The sequence below is a fragment of the Syngnathoides biaculeatus genome, chromosome 4, assembly GCF_019802595.1.
Source record: "Syngnathoides biaculeatus isolate LvHL_M chromosome 4, ASM1980259v1, whole genome shotgun sequence".
Lineage (NCBI taxonomy): Eukaryota > Metazoa > Chordata > Actinopteri > Syngnathiformes > Syngnathidae > Syngnathoides > Syngnathoides biaculeatus.
In genome coordinates, this window is record NC_084643.1 from 24,624,353 (window position 1) to 24,641,527 (window position 17,175).

General features: G+C 42.9%; 1 protein-coding gene across 1 annotated transcript; it reads left to right on the top strand.

The window, feature by feature from the left end:
- Positions 1 to 692: 692 nt before the first annotated feature.
- Positions 693 to 6,815, top strand: LOC133499352 (gastrula zinc finger protein xFG20-1-like). The gene is made up of 3 exons (XM_061817283.1): positions 693 to 966; positions 1,334 to 1,621; positions 4,290 to 6,815. The coding sequence occupies exons 1-3, from the start codon at positions 789 to 791 to the stop codon at positions 5,003 to 5,005; spliced, it is 1,182 nt and encodes a 393-aa protein (XP_061673267.1). The 5' UTR covers positions 693 to 788; the 3' UTR covers positions 5,006 to 6,815.
- The last annotated feature ends 10,360 nt before the right edge of the window (positions 6,816 to 17,175 follow it).

Genomic DNA, 17,175 nt, shown 5'->3' on the forward strand with positions numbered 1-17,175 from the left:
TGATTTTCATTGTTGTGAATTTAATTTTTTTAATCTCTTTAAATAAATGATTTATTCTCAGATAAATACGTATTTTCTTATAACATCAATTTATTCTGTAGAAATAATGGCTTCCTTTCTGTGATGGGAGTTGAGTCTCCTGACATCACTGCCTCATTTTTGTAAAAAAAAAAAAAAAATTATTGTAATACAGTGAAACCTGGGGTTATGGATTTAAATTGTACCTAGTTTGCAACCTGAGGAGATCATAGTACAGCATATTTGGGATGTGAGTAGATGAAAAAAGGTAGAGAAAATAAGGAATAACGGGAAAGGTTGTAGTAAAGATGCTGGGAAAAGAAGACTGGGTGGGGGGGGGCAGAAAAAGGAAACCAGGGGGAGGTGGGATGGATAGAAAGGACAGAGTCTGACTTTTGTGGCAGGAGTAATAAATGCAAAAGCTGCCATAAAATCTAAAACTACAAGACCAGACCAGTAGTTTAAGTAAGATGGATCGGTGGATAAAAGTTGAAAAGAGATAGACAGAAAAGAGTATGAGTTTGCAACAAAAACAGTCTTGCACAGTATTTATATTATTTTGAATTTTGCCTAATGTGTTGGTTGGAAAAGATGAGATCCTTTATAACAGTAGGTGGCAATAGTGCATCTTCTTTTTTTGTTGCCAACCTGGATAAAACAACAGAAGAAGACCAAGAAGAAGCAGAAGAAGAAGAAAAAGACCCTACAAGCATCACCATTAACGAAGAAATAGGGCGACGTAGCGTTTTGTTAAAAAAAAAAGTGTCAAAATGTTGAGAGATTTGGTAAGGGAGCGACTAATTGCGGCGGCTGATGAAATCTTTGGACTGTTTGAAAGAACGATATCGTCGTACGAGGAGCAACTTTGTCGGGCGAAAGAAGAGACCGAGCGCCACCGACGGCAGCTAGCAGCTTTTTCCAAGGCACATACGGTGTTGCGCTTACAAGGTGCGTTCAGATGTTCACAAAATGCTACTTGAAATGCTTGTCCACATAGTCGTATCCGAGTCACATGTGGCATTAACTCAGCTCATCGTAACCAACTACAGCAAACTTACAACACCATCTAAACTAGCAAATTAATTCCTCTTTAGCTACATTTTATTGTGACTTGAGCTACGTTCAGATCACAGTGGCTGTGCCATGCAGGCCAAAATTAATTTAATTAATACAACAAGAACTATTGCTACTCCAATACATAGAGTGGATTGTAATTGTGCTTTTATTAAAACAATCAAATGTGACAACTAATCAATCACGTCTATTCTTTGTGTGCATTTCACGTGAGCTCAACTGTGTGCCGTGTGTTGTGTAGATGTCCAGCTGCTCACCGGTCATCAAGTCCAACAACTTTCCACTCAGCTGCACTTGGGCACCACGAGTTTGGAGCATCCACAGACGCCCCACATTAAAGTTGAAGTGGAGGAGGAGGATCTCAGCACTGTTGCCAGGAAGAGCAAAGAACAACCGCACGAGTCACCACATATGATTTCTGAGACCAGTGGACACCACAGTGGGGCACGGCAAGAAGAACACATCTTTGCTCCGTTGTCAGACAGCGGCGACATTGAAGAACTTTTGAGGAGCGGTACAGACTCTGAAGGTAATTCATGGTGTCATAATGGAAAAAAAAAATTGAGAGCCGACTTATATATGTGCAGTACTTAAAGTGGGGGTGACGTCCCTATAAACATTCTAAAATAGATATTGTAATGAAAAATACACATAAAAGTATTCACTTCAATGTCTATACAAAAAAATAAGTGAGTGGAGAGCGCGTCATCCATCCACAAAGTTGCGCAACTGAGTGTCCCTCGACATCCAAGTGGTCGCCATATTAGTCTCGTCCTCCGTCTTTGACGTCATCGCACTTCAGCCGTTGAAAACGCGCAGTGCCTGCTACTATGGAAGCCGAACAACAGAAGTATTCGGATTTTTCCAACGCCCCTTCTAACACGGAAGCTCTTTTCAAAAAGGAATACACCACACAACCAAATGAAGTTACCGGGGCAATATTGCACTATTGTTTCGACCCCTCAGGGCAATATTACACGACTGTTTCGAGCCAGATTCAGATGATATGCCATCACGGCCAAACAGCATCCCGTCCGATCCACTTCCGCGGCGGAGATGAGCCATCGCGGATCATCGCAGCCGGCCGGTGTGGCTTATGACAGAGCCGAGCGGTGATGCTTTGTGTTCACATTCGAGCCCGCGCGCTTCATGCTCGCACTCGACTGAGTAAAGCATTCTCGGCTGGATTCTTCAGAGCCGCCCCCGTCGCAAAGCCCAACACGCAGCCTTCGTGGAAGATGTGACCGCCGAACGTGGCGCCTCAGCCGGTGTGGCTGAGTTTCGGCCGGCGTGGTATATAAGGAGGGGGTGGGGCCGAGCTATGTTGCTTTTAGGGGTATGTTCAAAGTCGCCGCAGTACGCGACGAGCACTTTTGAGATGAGGCTGAGTGAGACATTGTTAGCTGGGCGACGCGCAGATCGACACATTTCATACGCGGATTGTTACATTATGAGAGAGACAGATCACGTGGTGCGCCCCAAACTATTATTTTTTTTAGTAGCTGTAGGCGCACATCAACACATTTCAAACGCGGATCTTTTGCTACATTATGAGAGAGACCGATTACGTTGTCCGCCCCAAACTTTTTTTTTTTAGTAGCTGTATACACACCTACCTGTTATTTGGAACCCACAAAGCTCTCGTCCTCTGCACCTGTGCAATCCATTTTTCACAATGAACAGGGTCTCTTTCAAATTTATGAAGGGTAATTCCATTCTCCCGAGGGTTCAAGCAATGTCCAGCAATGCACTGAGCCCGCATATTGGCTAACACGAAGGAACAACGAGCTACCTTCCCGGAGGTAAAACTACTGGAAACAAACGAGTCCACAAGGGGACGCCTCTGTCTTATACGTCACTTCCTGCTTCTCGAAAACAAATCCATCGAGAGGATTTTCATGGTGGGTGTTACAAAAAGCTGTCTACGTCAAAATCATGTTTTGTGGTGAAAAAACACATGGGACCAAATTGGCTGTGGGTTTTTCATTAATAATATACCAAAAATCATACGTTTGACGACACCTGACCTTTATACAGATGATAAGTGGATCACTTCTAACTAACAACAGATTCCCTGACAGTATGACAGTATGTAGCGTACTCAGCCACTAGCGATCACAACGCCGCGGCCCGGATGTGACAAGCCGATCACGGCTTCGGCCGGGGTGGCACCGAAGTGGCTCATCGCGGCGCCGAGTTTGGGTGGCTCATCGCGTCACTGAGCCAGGCCGCTTTACGGCGTTGTCGGCGACGATAATCAGTGGTGTTGTTCATTGCAGATGGTGGCGGCGGCTCTGAACAACACTGACGGTAATGGCGCACTCAGCCGCGTGACTGGCGGATGCGGCTATGCCCAGGGTGGCCCATTTTCAGCGCCTAGGTGGCTTATCATGGCGGCGGGCCGCCCTACGGCGTTGGCATCTCACGCAGCTGAGTGCACCATTGGCGGCAGCGTTGTTCACAGCCGCTGCTGTCCGTGAGCCCGACGCGGCAGCATTCGCTGGCGAGCTGACGCGTTAGCCTTTGCTGGGGAGCCCGACGCGGAAGCCGTCCGATCCGCACATCGACACATTTAGCACACCTGTTCTACGTACGCGGATCTTTTGTTACGTTATGAGAGACCGATTATGTGGTCTGCCCCAAACTATTATTTTTTTTGTAGTAGCTGTATACACACCTCCCTATCATTTGGAACCCTCAAAGCTCTCGTCCTTCGCACCCATGCATGCAATCCATTTTTCACGACTAACCGGGTGTCTTGGAAACTTATGAAGGGTAAATCCATCTTCCCAAGTGTTCGAGCAATATCCAGCGATGCAACGAGCCGGCATTTTGGCTAACATGAAAGAACAACGAGCTAGCTTCCCGCAGGTAAAACTAATAGAAACAAACGAGTCCGCTGGAGGGCGGTCCTGCCCCGTACGTCACTTCCTGCTTCTTCTCGAACAAAATCCCTCGAGAGGATTTTCATGGCGGGAGTTACAAAAAGCCATATACGTCAAAATCATGTTTTGTGGCGAAAAAACAGATGGGTCCATACCGGCTGACGTTTTTTCATTAATAACATACTAAAAATCATCCATTTCATGACACTTGACTTTTAAATACTACTTATTACACAAAGTAGACAAACACTTTTCACGAATGCACTTTTCTCTTTATGACTGACACCCACCTCTGGTTTTCTTGTCCTGCAGACGACTTTGTGGCGGCCTCCAGTTTTGAACATTCTCAGCGGCCCCACGTTAAGCAGGAACAGGAGGCTGGCGTCAGCGAGTTGCTGTTGACCGATGCCCTCGTGAAGAAAGAAGACGACGACACATCGCCCGACTGGTCGCCGCCCGATCATCACAGTCCAGGGCCGCGCATGCGGCCCCACGTGAGCACCCACAGCGGAGAGAATTCCTTCCACTGCTCGCTTTGCGGTCACAGATTCTCTCGAAAAATTCACCTGGCGTCGCACATGAAGACGCACAGGCGAGTTAAACCGTTTAGCTGCTTGATTTGTGGTGAAGGATTCAGTTCAAATGTTGCTTTGATTTCACACACGGTAACGCACAATGTTGACAAATATTTCATGTGCTACACTTGTGGTAAAAACTTCTCCTGCAAGAGAAACTTAAATGAGCACATGCAGACACATACAGAAAACTCTTTTAAATGTTCAGTTTGTGATAAGAGATTCACTCAGAAGGTAAACCTGGAGTGGCACATGAAAACACACCCGGAAGAAAACGTTTTCACATGCTCGTTTTGCGGCAAAACCTTCTCTCAAGAGTCCGCCTTGGTGGCACACGTGCAAATTCACAAGGGAGAAAAACCCTTTGCTTGTTTGGTGTGCGGGAGGAGGTTCTGTCTCCAGACAAACATGGTGTCACACATGAAAACACACATGGGGGGGAAAGCCTTTTAATTAGATCTGAATTCAAAATCTAGTTTATTTGTAGCCCCGTTGCGCTGCGTTTGTCGCTGTATAAGTATCTGACCAACAGCGGTTGTGGAGCTTGTGCACCTTCGTCGCCAGAGTCACATGACTGGGCATATTGACGGTCTAGCAAAGTATTCTTCAATGCTAAGTCGGTTGGAGACGGCACGAAAATGTCTTATAGCACGACGCCCAGAGTTTTGTCCAATAAAGTTAAACATTTAGGAGGTGATAATAAACGAAGGTACTTGGAAAAATAACAGACACTTGGCATAGAGGACCCATACTTAATGCCGAAATTGAAATTTTCGCCAATTAGAAATCGGACTGTTAACCCGCTTCCGCTTGTCTTGGTCTCTGGATCTACACATGTATCTGGAAGAGTTTGAAAGCCTAGAAAGGTCTGGACGCATACAAATACTTCGTTGCGGGATCTGTTCTCAAGAATAAATCCAACATAGTGATGGAGACACTCAGATTTTTTCCATACAAATACCAATATTTAAATAAATGACCCCTGGTTTTACACAAACTCGCAGTCATCAACTATGGTTGGGAAAAAAAAATTGGGACAGGGAGTTGTCTCCTCCGTAGACGTAAGCCTATTGCTGCCACACCTTAAACTTTGGTCAACTTCTATGTGACGGGCTTTCTTTTTTTTTTTTTTTTAATATACATTGTTCTCAAATGACTCCAATGCGTATTTAAAAAAAGAAAATAAACCGCTGGGATGGGCTTCAGCACCCGGACACGGAAGTGTGTTGCAGCCACACATTGCGCTTAGGTAAACCTCTGTGTAACCGATGGTCTTTTTTTAAATACGCATGGGACTCATTTGAGAACAATGTATTTTAAAAAAAAAAAAAAAAGTCTGTCAAGAGTTGTTTACCGAAGTTTTAACGTGTGGCCGCAACACGCTTCCGTGTACGTTGGAGACGACTCCGAGTCTTTTTTTTTTTTTTTCTAAACCCATTGTTCTCAAATGAGTCAACTTGGCGTTATAAATACTTCTTGGTAATTTGAGATTGAAAAGAATAATTCGTACCTGAAATGAAGTCATCGCTACACGGTCGTGTGTATTTGGTTGGGCACCATCCATCACGTTTAATTGCCGAAATCCATTGATCTTTTCTCGTCTTTTCAGCTCGTATTCCAGAAAAGGATATCTTTGAATATCTGCTTCGTCTGTTGTAACAACCAACAGCACAAGAAGTTCCGGCATTGTAAATATTCTGCTCCGGTTCAATGTGCCCCACACTGTCTAGCAGTTCTTTTTGACCGGCAATATGACGCCATGAAAATAATGACGTCACGTGCACGAGCTCTATTGTGGGACACACAACACATAATGTCTAGATCATACTTATTCATCCATCCATTTTCCAAGCCACTTATCCTCACAAGGGTCGCAGGAGTGCTGGAGCCGATTTTAGCTAACTTTGGGCAAAAAGCGGACAATACCCCGAACTGGTCCCCAGTCAGTCGCAGGGCACATATCGACACCATCGCTGAGCGGGAATCGATCCCACAGCTGCTTGCACCAAAGTCAGGCAAATGGTTTCCTTAGCTTTCTAAAACTGTTATGGTGGTTCTTGCCACACTCCCAAACTTAATTATTAAATTACAGAAATCGATGTACTTTTACACCAGTTATTGTCTTCCCCTTTCTGACTGGTGACAAGTCCAGACTGGAGTATGTCTTTTGGCCCAAGTGGGCCTGGGCTTCAACTCACTGTGACTCAGGACAGTCAAATGTCTTGTTTGTGCCTCCCGTATTTTAAAATAAAGGCAATTTGGATTCTGACCTCTGTTGAGTCGTTGTCATTACCGTCAGAAGATGGCGGTCGCCTGACGTTGTGGCTGTTCGGACGCTGTAGTACCACCACCGAAGAAGAAGGGAATTTTTTTTTGGTGCAAGCGGGCGGCCACGCGGGAAGAAAAAGTTAGTACGGGTGCGACTAATTGCTGCCGTTGATGAATTATTCAGACTGAGCAAACGATAGCACGGGATGAAGAGGAACTGTGCCGAGAAAGGGAGGAGGAGAGCGAGCAACAAAATTCTGTGAAAGCGTGAGAAGATTTTCTGCAACTTCTGGCACGAGTTGGACTGGAGCGGGAAGGCGATCTTTGTTAAATCCCAAGTGGAGATTAAAGGAATCAAGCAGCGGCAGAGGAGCTTAGTCGAGTCCCGCCGTGCTGTCATTATTTCCTGCCACCTCCTTGTGGAAGACCGACAGGTTCGCGTGTGCCAGCGAAGGATTTTGTCCACACCGGGCATCAAGCAGTGGTCCTTCTTGAAGTGGGTCAGCCGAGCAGGAGATGCGCATCCTGATGCGACGGTGAAAAGCGTCACCCAAGAAGATCTCGGCTTCCTCAGGTTCTTTTTACTGAATTTGCTGCGGGTTAAGGTTTAGAATAGTTTCTAAGTTAGTCACATAGTAGATGGTAATATTGCCCATGAAGGTTTTAATAATGGGTTTAATAGATCAGGACTATTGTAGTAGCAGCATATGACCACCACATGGAGCTGTGTCTTATAGTTATTTTACACTAGTGGTAGGGAAAGCATGAAAGGAACAAAAAATTATGTTTTTTGACACACCCAAAATGCAAAATCTGAGACAACCTGAGACTTTTTTTAGGTCTCCACATAGCAGACGTCACTCATATTTTTCACTTGGATGAATGAAATTGGCTTTTTAAAGCAGAATTCTAGTGACTGACTAAATGAGGCCAACCTAGCCAGAATGACTGCCTCGAACCAACATGGCTGACTTGCTGTATTTTAAAAAAATGTGTTTTGCATAGCGTCTTGAGACTTTTTTTGTGAGTCAAATCGTGATAAACTTGGTGGCAACCAAATGGCATGTTGCTCAATCAAGCCGGCTAGAAAGCCTGAATTTTTTTGACAGAATTTTATAGGGACGGAATTTATTTTTATTTCATTTCATTTTTTTGGGGGGTGGGTATGGCTTGTTGACACTCTTTTTTTTTTTTTTTTTGTCAGTCTACCCATGATAGATTCTGTCTTTCAGGTTTTCATTTTTTTGGATTAGGCTATGATGTGTCTCCCCCCCAACCCACACACACACACACACAGCCCTGGAGGCGATGCGGACTTTCCCTGCGACATCAAAAGCAAGACTTACTGCTCCCTGGTACTTGGAACAAGTCCTGACTTGCTGTACACGCTCACCGAGACCATAAATGTCGTCTGATTTATCACGTCTGAACGGTCAAAATGAAGGCTCTTTGAAGTCAGGGTGGCGTGGGGTGGGATTGGCTTTACCAGACTGCTTGGCATTCCTGAAATGCGTGACCCCCGATCACCCCCTTCCACTCCAAACAAACCAGTTTCACCCCTCGTCTGACAGACAAGAAATGTTTGTTTTGGACTCGTTTTCAAAATTGTTTCTTGTGAGCGTGTCAGTAAAAGTACTCTTTACTAATGGGAGTGGTCATGTTTAAAAAAAAAAAAAAAAAAAATAGGTACACATTCCAACAGGAGCAAATGCAATTAAAATTACATTTTTAGGGGGGTAGAGAAAAAAAATATTGACAGAAAAAAATGCAAAGATAAATTTGATTAAAAACATTGGAAAGCGAGACGAAATTATACAGATTTTAGAAAATAAAATTACCATGAAAAAAACTAAAATGGTAGCTGAGCAACTACACAAAGATTGGGGGGATAAAAATATTACACACAAATAGTGTTACACTAAAACATCAATATTCGAAAATAAAGTATTAAAAAATGCAAATACTCGAAAAAATCTCGAGGAAAAATACATTATAAAGAAAACCAAAGTAGACAAAAATTTACATTCAAATAATATAAAGAAAATATGTTATGAAACAGCATACAAAATATAACACAAATAATCTCCATATATCAGAAACAAGATCAACTATTTTAAAGATTACTAAATTGACAAAAAATTTAAGTAGTACACAAAACATGAAATAATAAGATCCAAAATTAAACCACAAATGGGAAAACATTCAAACTATAAAATGTACAAATATTGCAAAATAAGAATATTAGAAAATATAAGAACACTAAAATGAGTATTGAAAAAGTAAAGATTTTACTCAAAACTACACATTTTTTGGCTAAAAATTCACATAAATTAAATGGAAAAATACACAAATATTAAAACATAAAAATAATACAAAAAATACATTGGAAAAGAAGTAGCAAAATATTTGACCAAAAACAACAAATACTAGAAAAATAAATTAAATCCAAATCTATTTAAAAAGAAAATCATACATAAACTCAAATTGTTTTTCTGACATCTGCTTAGGTGAAGAATGAAGTTTTGTGGGGCAGTCCAGTTTTTTTAAATCTCATTCTTTCCGGAACAAGTGACTTAGAGGGAAAACTCCGGTAGTGACATTCCGACTTCTCCAAAATGCCAAAATTGCATGCGACTGATGGAGGGGGAGCCATATTTGCGCAGAGGTTAAACTCCTCTGTTCAAATGTAAACATGAGTAAATTCCATCCACTCATACCGTGAGTTGCTCCAGTGTAACCCAACATGACTTGTGAGCATTCACTCGCTCGTTCGTGTTTGTTTGTCGATGTCGCTGTGACAAATGTCAGCTCGCTCGGGTTCACCGTGACTTGTCACACGAGCGCATCAGAAAAAAAAAGCTGCTCGTCTGACTAAAATAGTAGCGTGGCAAATGTACGCCAATCGGACCAAAGCAGCCGACGGTGGTTTAGCGACTGAAAACTCGAAAAGAGCCAGGCCCTCGACTCTACTCTGCAATCACTCACAGCAGCTATTTTTCTGTCCCAAAAAAAACGCCACAATAAATGTGAAAGTCAAGAAGTACTGTAAACAGGTTTCTGGCTTTATCACTCGTGGTTCTCTCTCCCCGCCATGTACGGCAGCTGCTGTCTAGCTTTGTTTACTCAAGGTTACGTTCCGAAAACTTCAACTTCTGAATCACACAATCGTTTATACTTGTTACTTTCTCTGGAGTTTTACTGAATGTTAATTTACACGTTATAAAAAAACAAAAACAAAATATAACTTAAATACGTGACATGCAGGGCATATGGCGTAGACGTTGGGAAGCACAACTGAGCGTTTTTCTTGGATGTCAGGAAGGGTAAATTGTGAAGTCGAGCAATGTTTGTCCCAAAAAAATAAATAAAATTGGTTTGGGACCATTGAGCAGAAGTTCCACCTCAGTTCACTGCTTCCAACTCGGGGCTGTGACTGAGACAAATCGAAGCTTGTACAAAAAAAAATGCACGTTGGGGGACAACAGATCACGGTGGGAACAGTAAAGGAATAAAATACTTAAAAATGGAAACATTTATGAAAAATATTTGAGATTAAAAGGTCTGTGAGAGAAAACAAAAGTGTCACATGTCTATTTTTGCCCGCTATGTTTTCAATTCCAAAACATTGAATATTTTTCACTTTTCCCTCATAACCCTTCTGAGCATGTAAACTTAACTTTACTGACCTTGAATGACTGTTAAAAATGTCAAATATTAAAACTATGTCAAGGATATGAATACCACAACAAGTTTCACCTTCTGTGAATGTTTTTTTTTTCTTCCTGCACTCAACCCCAATGGAGCTTTAAAAAGGGGTGAAAAATATGTTCCTTTCCATGTTGATTCATGAGTTTGTTCCAGCAGACAAGCTGCCACATGTACAGGAAGTGAAACCATGGCGATGGAGGCCTTGTGTCACATGTGACGCACTTCCAATCAGCATCACCTGAGGCAACCCCTCAGCATGTCTTGCTTTTGTGTTCTTCAAGGCTTTCATTTTTAAACATTCAAATTTGCAAGAAGATGATTTTTTTCTACTGGACATCCTTGTGTACCTAAGGAACAACACATTGGTTGGATTCGTCTTGCGTATTTTGACAGGTGACTGCTCTCCTCTGTTGCCATAGTAACCAAGGATAACCATCGCTCCAGTTAGCAGCCTTGTCTTAACCACATGCGTCATGGCAATAATGTTCCACTATTGTACAGGGGGATGGAAAAAAAACAAAGACTTCCTTCCAAAAATGGACCTGTTTTTGCCTTCATCCTTTTTCTAGGACTTTTACAAACTGCTCAAAAGTCATACGCCGCCATTTTAATTTAATTGTGAGCATGTTGAAATTGAACTCAACATATTAGTTGAGGGTGTAACTGTAAGTGCCTCACTAATGCGACATTTTCATAAATGTATTAGTGCAAGTGTGTGTGTGTAAGTAACCAAGTGTTTTTACTTGTGTGTGTAAGGTGATGAAAGTTTGTCTGTGTGTGCGTGTGTGGGGGGGGGGGTTGCGCTTGTGAGTCTGTGTAAGCAAGCCTGTATATGTGTGTGCGCATAGGCAAGTGTTTGTGTGAGTGTTGTGTGCAAGCATGTGTTTGCCATTTAAACAGGCCGGCGGCTCATGTTCATCCATGTTGGCAAGCACGGGTGGCTGTATGTTGTTTTGTCTACGCTCGACGCTGACTCACTTTTGCTCCATTGAATCATTCACAAACCTCCATTTTACCCCCACCCCTAATTGCTCATGATCCCTCCATACTGTATTCCCAAAGGGAGAGAATGAGGAGGGGGAGGGGTGACTGTGTCACGTGGCTGAGAAAAGCTTCACATCACATCCTTGTCACCCCCTTGGCCTCTTGTTTCCATTGCGTGGATCGCCAGTCTTGTTTGATCAGCTGCCACCTTTCCCCAAGTTTGACTCTCGTATGTTCGCTGTTAGCGAGGCTCCGTATGGCCTTCAAAGAGTGGTGTTAAAAACTGCCAAATTTCCATCCATCCATTTTCTTAGCTGCTTACCCTCACAAGGGTTACAGGAGCGCTGGAGCCTATTCCAGCTGTCAAGGGGCAGGAGGCTGGGTACACCCTGAACTGGTTGCCAGCCAGTCGCAGGGCACATGGAGACAAACAGCCACACTCACAATCCCACCTCGGGGCAATTTAGAGTGTCCAATTAATGTTGCATGTTTTTGGGATGTGGGAGGAAACCGGAGTGCCCGAAGAAAACCCACGCAGGCGATTGGCTGGCAACCAGTTCAGGGTGTACCTTGCCTCCTTCCCGTTGACAGCTGGGCTAGCACTCCAGCGACCCTTGTGAGGAGAAGCACCTAAGAAAATGGATGGATGTAGTCTGTAGTGCAATGCATTGATCCGTAAGGCCGTTTTTGTCGCTCACATGACCGCGTATACCCCCACCCCCCAAAAAGACCGTAGCCTATCATCCCTCTCGTCCCTTGATTCAGGTGTGCCCGATATGTCGATCACCCGTGTTGATTGACTGACAGTCGGTTTGACCTTTGCGCATGTGCACATAAACGCATGTTCTCGCAAGCTGGCCTCCTGTTTACCATCTGTGTCTTGCTTTCTCCACAACAGTCACAGTGATGCCCACCCCCTAGCCCCAACCACCATCCCCACATCGCAGCGACAATGTGCTGGATGCATGAAAAGTAGATCTTGGGGCAAAAAGGTGTGGGCACCCCTACTGTAGCATATCCTTACATTTCTGTTTTGTTTTGTTTTTTAACGGTAATGTAGAATAAGAATGAAATCATATTTTTGGGGTATATTTTTAGTTTAAAACAACTAATATAGGCAATTATATATATATATATATATATATATATATATATATATATATATATATATTTTTTTTTTTTTTTTTTAAGAGCGAGCACAAATCCGACAGGCTGCAAATAGGTGCAAGTTCATTTGAATGGTAAATCACACATTGCCATTTGTGCTGTAAGAAGCTATGAGTTGTAGTCCAGAATGAGATGCACATTTTGTGGTTTGGTTAAGTAGGAATCTGTTGTGGGATTTGATATAGAAAGTGGTTTCAAGATTTGGAATTGGTATTTGGAATTGGTGGTTACGCACATGCCGGCCAACAAAGAAAACTACAAATAGTTGCTGCCCGCTCATACAAAGACCGAGAAGTGAAAAAATGAAATCAACTTGTGGTCCTGCGGGTCTGATGTCAGAAGCGCAGCAGATGTCTTTCAATTTCACCCTCACGACCTTAAAAGGAACTTCTCGAGAGTTCACTGAAGCAGAAGTGCTGCAGTTTCATTTGAGTTACCTTAAAAACACAGCAGAGAGGTTTTAAGAGTTCGTACTTTTACATGAAAGTAACCTAGTATAAAACTTGCCAAAGTTTCATGTACTAATGACATTTTCAAAAGGATGCTACACGGAGATCAAATGTACTGTGCTCCCCAGGACTCGAATTGGGGATGTCACAGGTATTTAAAGGGGAATTCCGGTGGTTTGGATTAACAATGTATCTAATAGGTCATGTAATATGTGCTCTATCTTGAAAATGTGACATAAATCCTCTCTCATTTAATTGTGTTTTGAGAAGATTTTTATCAGCAATTACAAATTTTCATGGGCACCGCCATTTTGGCGAGACACATGACCTATGTGCGTGGATGTGACGTGTAACGTGCCCCAACAAAGGCTCGCTTACGTTGGGACACAATTATGGCCAACGGTCATTTCTCGGATTTATCCTCATCTGATGAAGAAATAGCAGTATCGGTTGATCGGGAAGACGGAGGAATATGTCCATACGAATTTGAAGCTGTGGCTGTAAATAATGTTGAATGTTCGGATGGTTCTTCAGATGGGAACGACGCGGAGTCTGACGAGCGAGCTCCGGCGGCGGGCCGGAAGCGAGCTCTGGTGGTGAGCCGCGAGCGAGCCCAGTGGGCGGGCCGCAAGCGAGTACTCAGGCTGGTCGGACTCCGCGTCATTCCAGTCGGAAGAACCATCCGAAAATCTTGCATTATTTACAGCCACAGGTTCAAACAACTATGGACATATTCCTCTGTCTTCCCGATAAATCCGAGAAATGAGCACCGGCCATAATTGTTTCCCATCGTAATCGAGCCTTTGTTGTGGCACGTAATACGTCATATCTGCGCATGTAGGTCATGTGACTCGCCAAAATGCCTACACCCATGAACATTTGTAATTGTCGATGAAAATCTTATCAAAACACCATTAAATGAGAGAATTAACATCACATTTTCAAGATACAGTACATATGACATGACCTATTGGATACATTGTTAATCCAAACCACGGGAATTCCCCTTGAACAATTCAACATAACCTCGGCTTATGAACGGCAGCATTCCTGTCACTTTTTCTCAGCCTGTTTTAAGGGGGCGGTCCTGTGTCATGCAAATGAGCTACAGCTCAGCCGCCCAGCTCCATTGTGCAGCCAACACGCTATGAATTTTGTTACCATGACGATCTGGAGTAAATATAGGGGGTTGTAACCAGGTGGGTGGTTCCTAATAGCCCTGAATGTAAAGACCTAACCCTAATCAATGGGCATAAGTACAATAAAAGTGTGGATTGCGTTTTCTCTGGTGGAGGCAGCACTTCGTCACCAGCTGCAATGTTTCACTTGGCAATTCGTGTAGGAGGTAGTAGGGTGGACTAGTGAGAATATTCTGGGATTGAATTTCACCTCTGGATTTTAGCTCACCCGTGACCTAATGTGTACCTGTATATTCGCCACAGGTGTGAATGGTTGGTTGTCTTGATATGCCCTGGAATTGACCCCTCCGTAGAAATTGCGTCATCTGCGTCACTGACCAATCAGAGGCCAGAGATCTGCATAAACTACGCCCCTTGTCGGCGTCCGCCATTACCTCTGACAAAGTCGCATGGTCCAGTATAGCTTTTATTAGCGTTTTATCATGTATTTGGGTTCCTTAACAATAGATATGGTTAAGAGGTGTAGTCACGGACTTTGTAATAGTGACGACAGGTATCCTGATGGGCTAGTTGGTGAAGTTCAATTCGTACCCTTTCAAAAACCGAAGACCGAGTACGAAAAATGTCTTCGATGGATCAAACTTTGTGGAAGACGGCATGATCAACTGAATCCATCTAAAATCAACCGGAACAGAAGACCGAGTACGAAAAATGTCTTCGATAGATCAAACTTTGTGGAAGATCGTATGATCAACTGAATCCATCTAAAATCAACCGGAACAGATATGTTTGCACGAAGGTAAGCCCTATATTTGATTTTCAATACATGTCATATAAATGAATTAGCAGTTCTTCGCTTGCATAACATAGCTACGTGTGAATGATTGACACACTTGGTCTGTGTTGAGCGATATTTTGCGATGATCTGACTGCACAAACGTGTCTCTGTTCAGCGGTGACTAGGCTAAACCGGACTAGCAGACCTAAAAGCCTTCGACGTGCACCGATACACCAAGACTGAAGGAAGGATGTTTGAGGACACTAAAGTAGTCATTGTCGCACTCATTCGGGACTTACGTAGGTTCGGCACTAATTCGAGAATAATTATTGAGGGGAGCGCGTGACGTTACACAAAGAAAACGAGAGAAACAACTCGTAAATCAAGCCTCGCCTTTTTCTTTTCCTTCATACGGCGGTTCAAAAACGGCTATACAGATACACATACAGATTCTGCACACAAGTGTGATAAGGTAACACGAAAATAGGAAACTGTCAATGACGAATTTGTCTTTGGGTTATAATATATTATGTGGGTTCTTAGTCTTCCTCTGACTCCGGAAAGATCTTGCGCTAATATCGATGGTTTCTCTGTCAATATGCATGGAAATACCATTGAAATACCCCTCGCTGAAATACTTGAAGCCCTGCTGTCTTCTCTTCAACGATATTTCACTCTTCGGTAAGAATGCGAGTGAAAAATCAGCTGGTAAATCGGACGATTTCGCTCTCGTCTTTTCTTCCTGCGACGCCGTTTTTGCTAATTGTTTGTCTGAGGTTAGCAACAGTGGGGTGACGTAACTTCAGGAGGCGTGGTTAAGTGCCCTGTACGGAGGGGTCAATTGACTGGCGACCAATCCAGGGTGTACCCCACATCTCTCACCATCAGCTCGGATAGGTTCCAGCTCACCTGAAAGTGCAAACTTAAAAAAAAAAAAAAGTATAGAAAATGGATGAGCAGATACCATTTCTCTGTAGTGTCTGGTGTCTGCTTGAAAATGACGGATCTTCACCAAGTCTAATTGACAATTTATTCATGACAGTGGAAAAAAAAAGTAATGTTGGCAGGAATCTGTAAAATAGATTAGCCTGCGGAAATTGGAAATTGTCAGCTCAGGTTTATTTAGTTGTAAAGTGGATAAGCAGGAAGTCCATAGACCCAGCTATTTGTATACACGTCAAGACATTTTTTTTAACGTATGTCTCCTTTAAAATGAACTGTAGCGTGCTAATGTGAGATCGTGGTCGCCGATTTTAGCAGATGGAGACAAGCAAGTGGATCAATGATATGACAAAATGATTTAATCTGTTAAAACCAGAAGTTAGCTTGTAAATGCTTTTTGTTCCCCTGGCCTGGCCCCAGCATGCGGTCTCCAAAGCCAGAAACTAAAAGATGTCAAATGTGAATCTCTCTTAAGGTTGGAGAAATATGAATTTTTTTCACAACGATACTGGAGATGACCAATTGTTTTACTTCCTTTTCGACTTCGAAGCATCTCGTGTTTCGTGTCATTTTAGCTGTGTTATGTAACACAAGCAACCCTCCTTCCCAGAAGTGACTTATGCAAGACAAGAGGAAGCCAGCCAAAACAAACACTGCACTGCAGCATTTCTTTTTTCACCACTTTAGTCAGTCACTGTTGCAAATGTGAATATTGCGCACTTTTGAATAAACCTTTATTAGCATTTATAGTTAGTGACTCTTTCAAATATACAGCTAATGTTCTTTTGGGGTTGAGAGAACACAAGTCCTTATTCAGGCTAGTCAGCAGCTTCTTTTAAAAGTTACCTTTAATGTATGTGAACTGTGTTTACTAGCATATTCACCAGATTTTCTTTACCTCTTAATAGTTAAAATCCCATTACATCTCACTAAGGCACTAGAACCAGACATGTACTCTTAAGTATGTTAAGAATAAGTACTATTTGAAGTGCAAGGTCATCAATTGTATCAGATATACTGAACTGAGTATTGTATAGTATATTCTAATTAAGTCACTGATGTAGTAAACCCTTGCCTGACTTTGGGAACTGATCCCATGTTGCCCACGCCACTCAATGACAGTGTGAATGGTCACCAGTGTCTATATGTGCCCTGCAACTGAATGGTGACCAGTTCAGGGTCGAGTCT

Bases quoted from the DNA above. Each gene is read 5' to 3' on its own strand.
- LOC133499352 (XM_061817283.1), top strand. From the start codon at position 789: ATGTTGAGAGATTTGGTAAGGGAGCGACTAATTGCGGCGGCTGATGAA. The intron at 967-1,333 runs GTGCGTTCAGAT...TGTGTTGTGTAG, and splicing joins TACGGTGTTGCGCTTACAAG to ATGTCCAGCTGCTCACCGGT. The intron at 1,622-4,289 runs GTAATTCATGGT...CTTGTCCTGCAG, and splicing joins GAGCGGTACAGACTCTGAAG to ACGACTTTGTGGCGGCCTCC.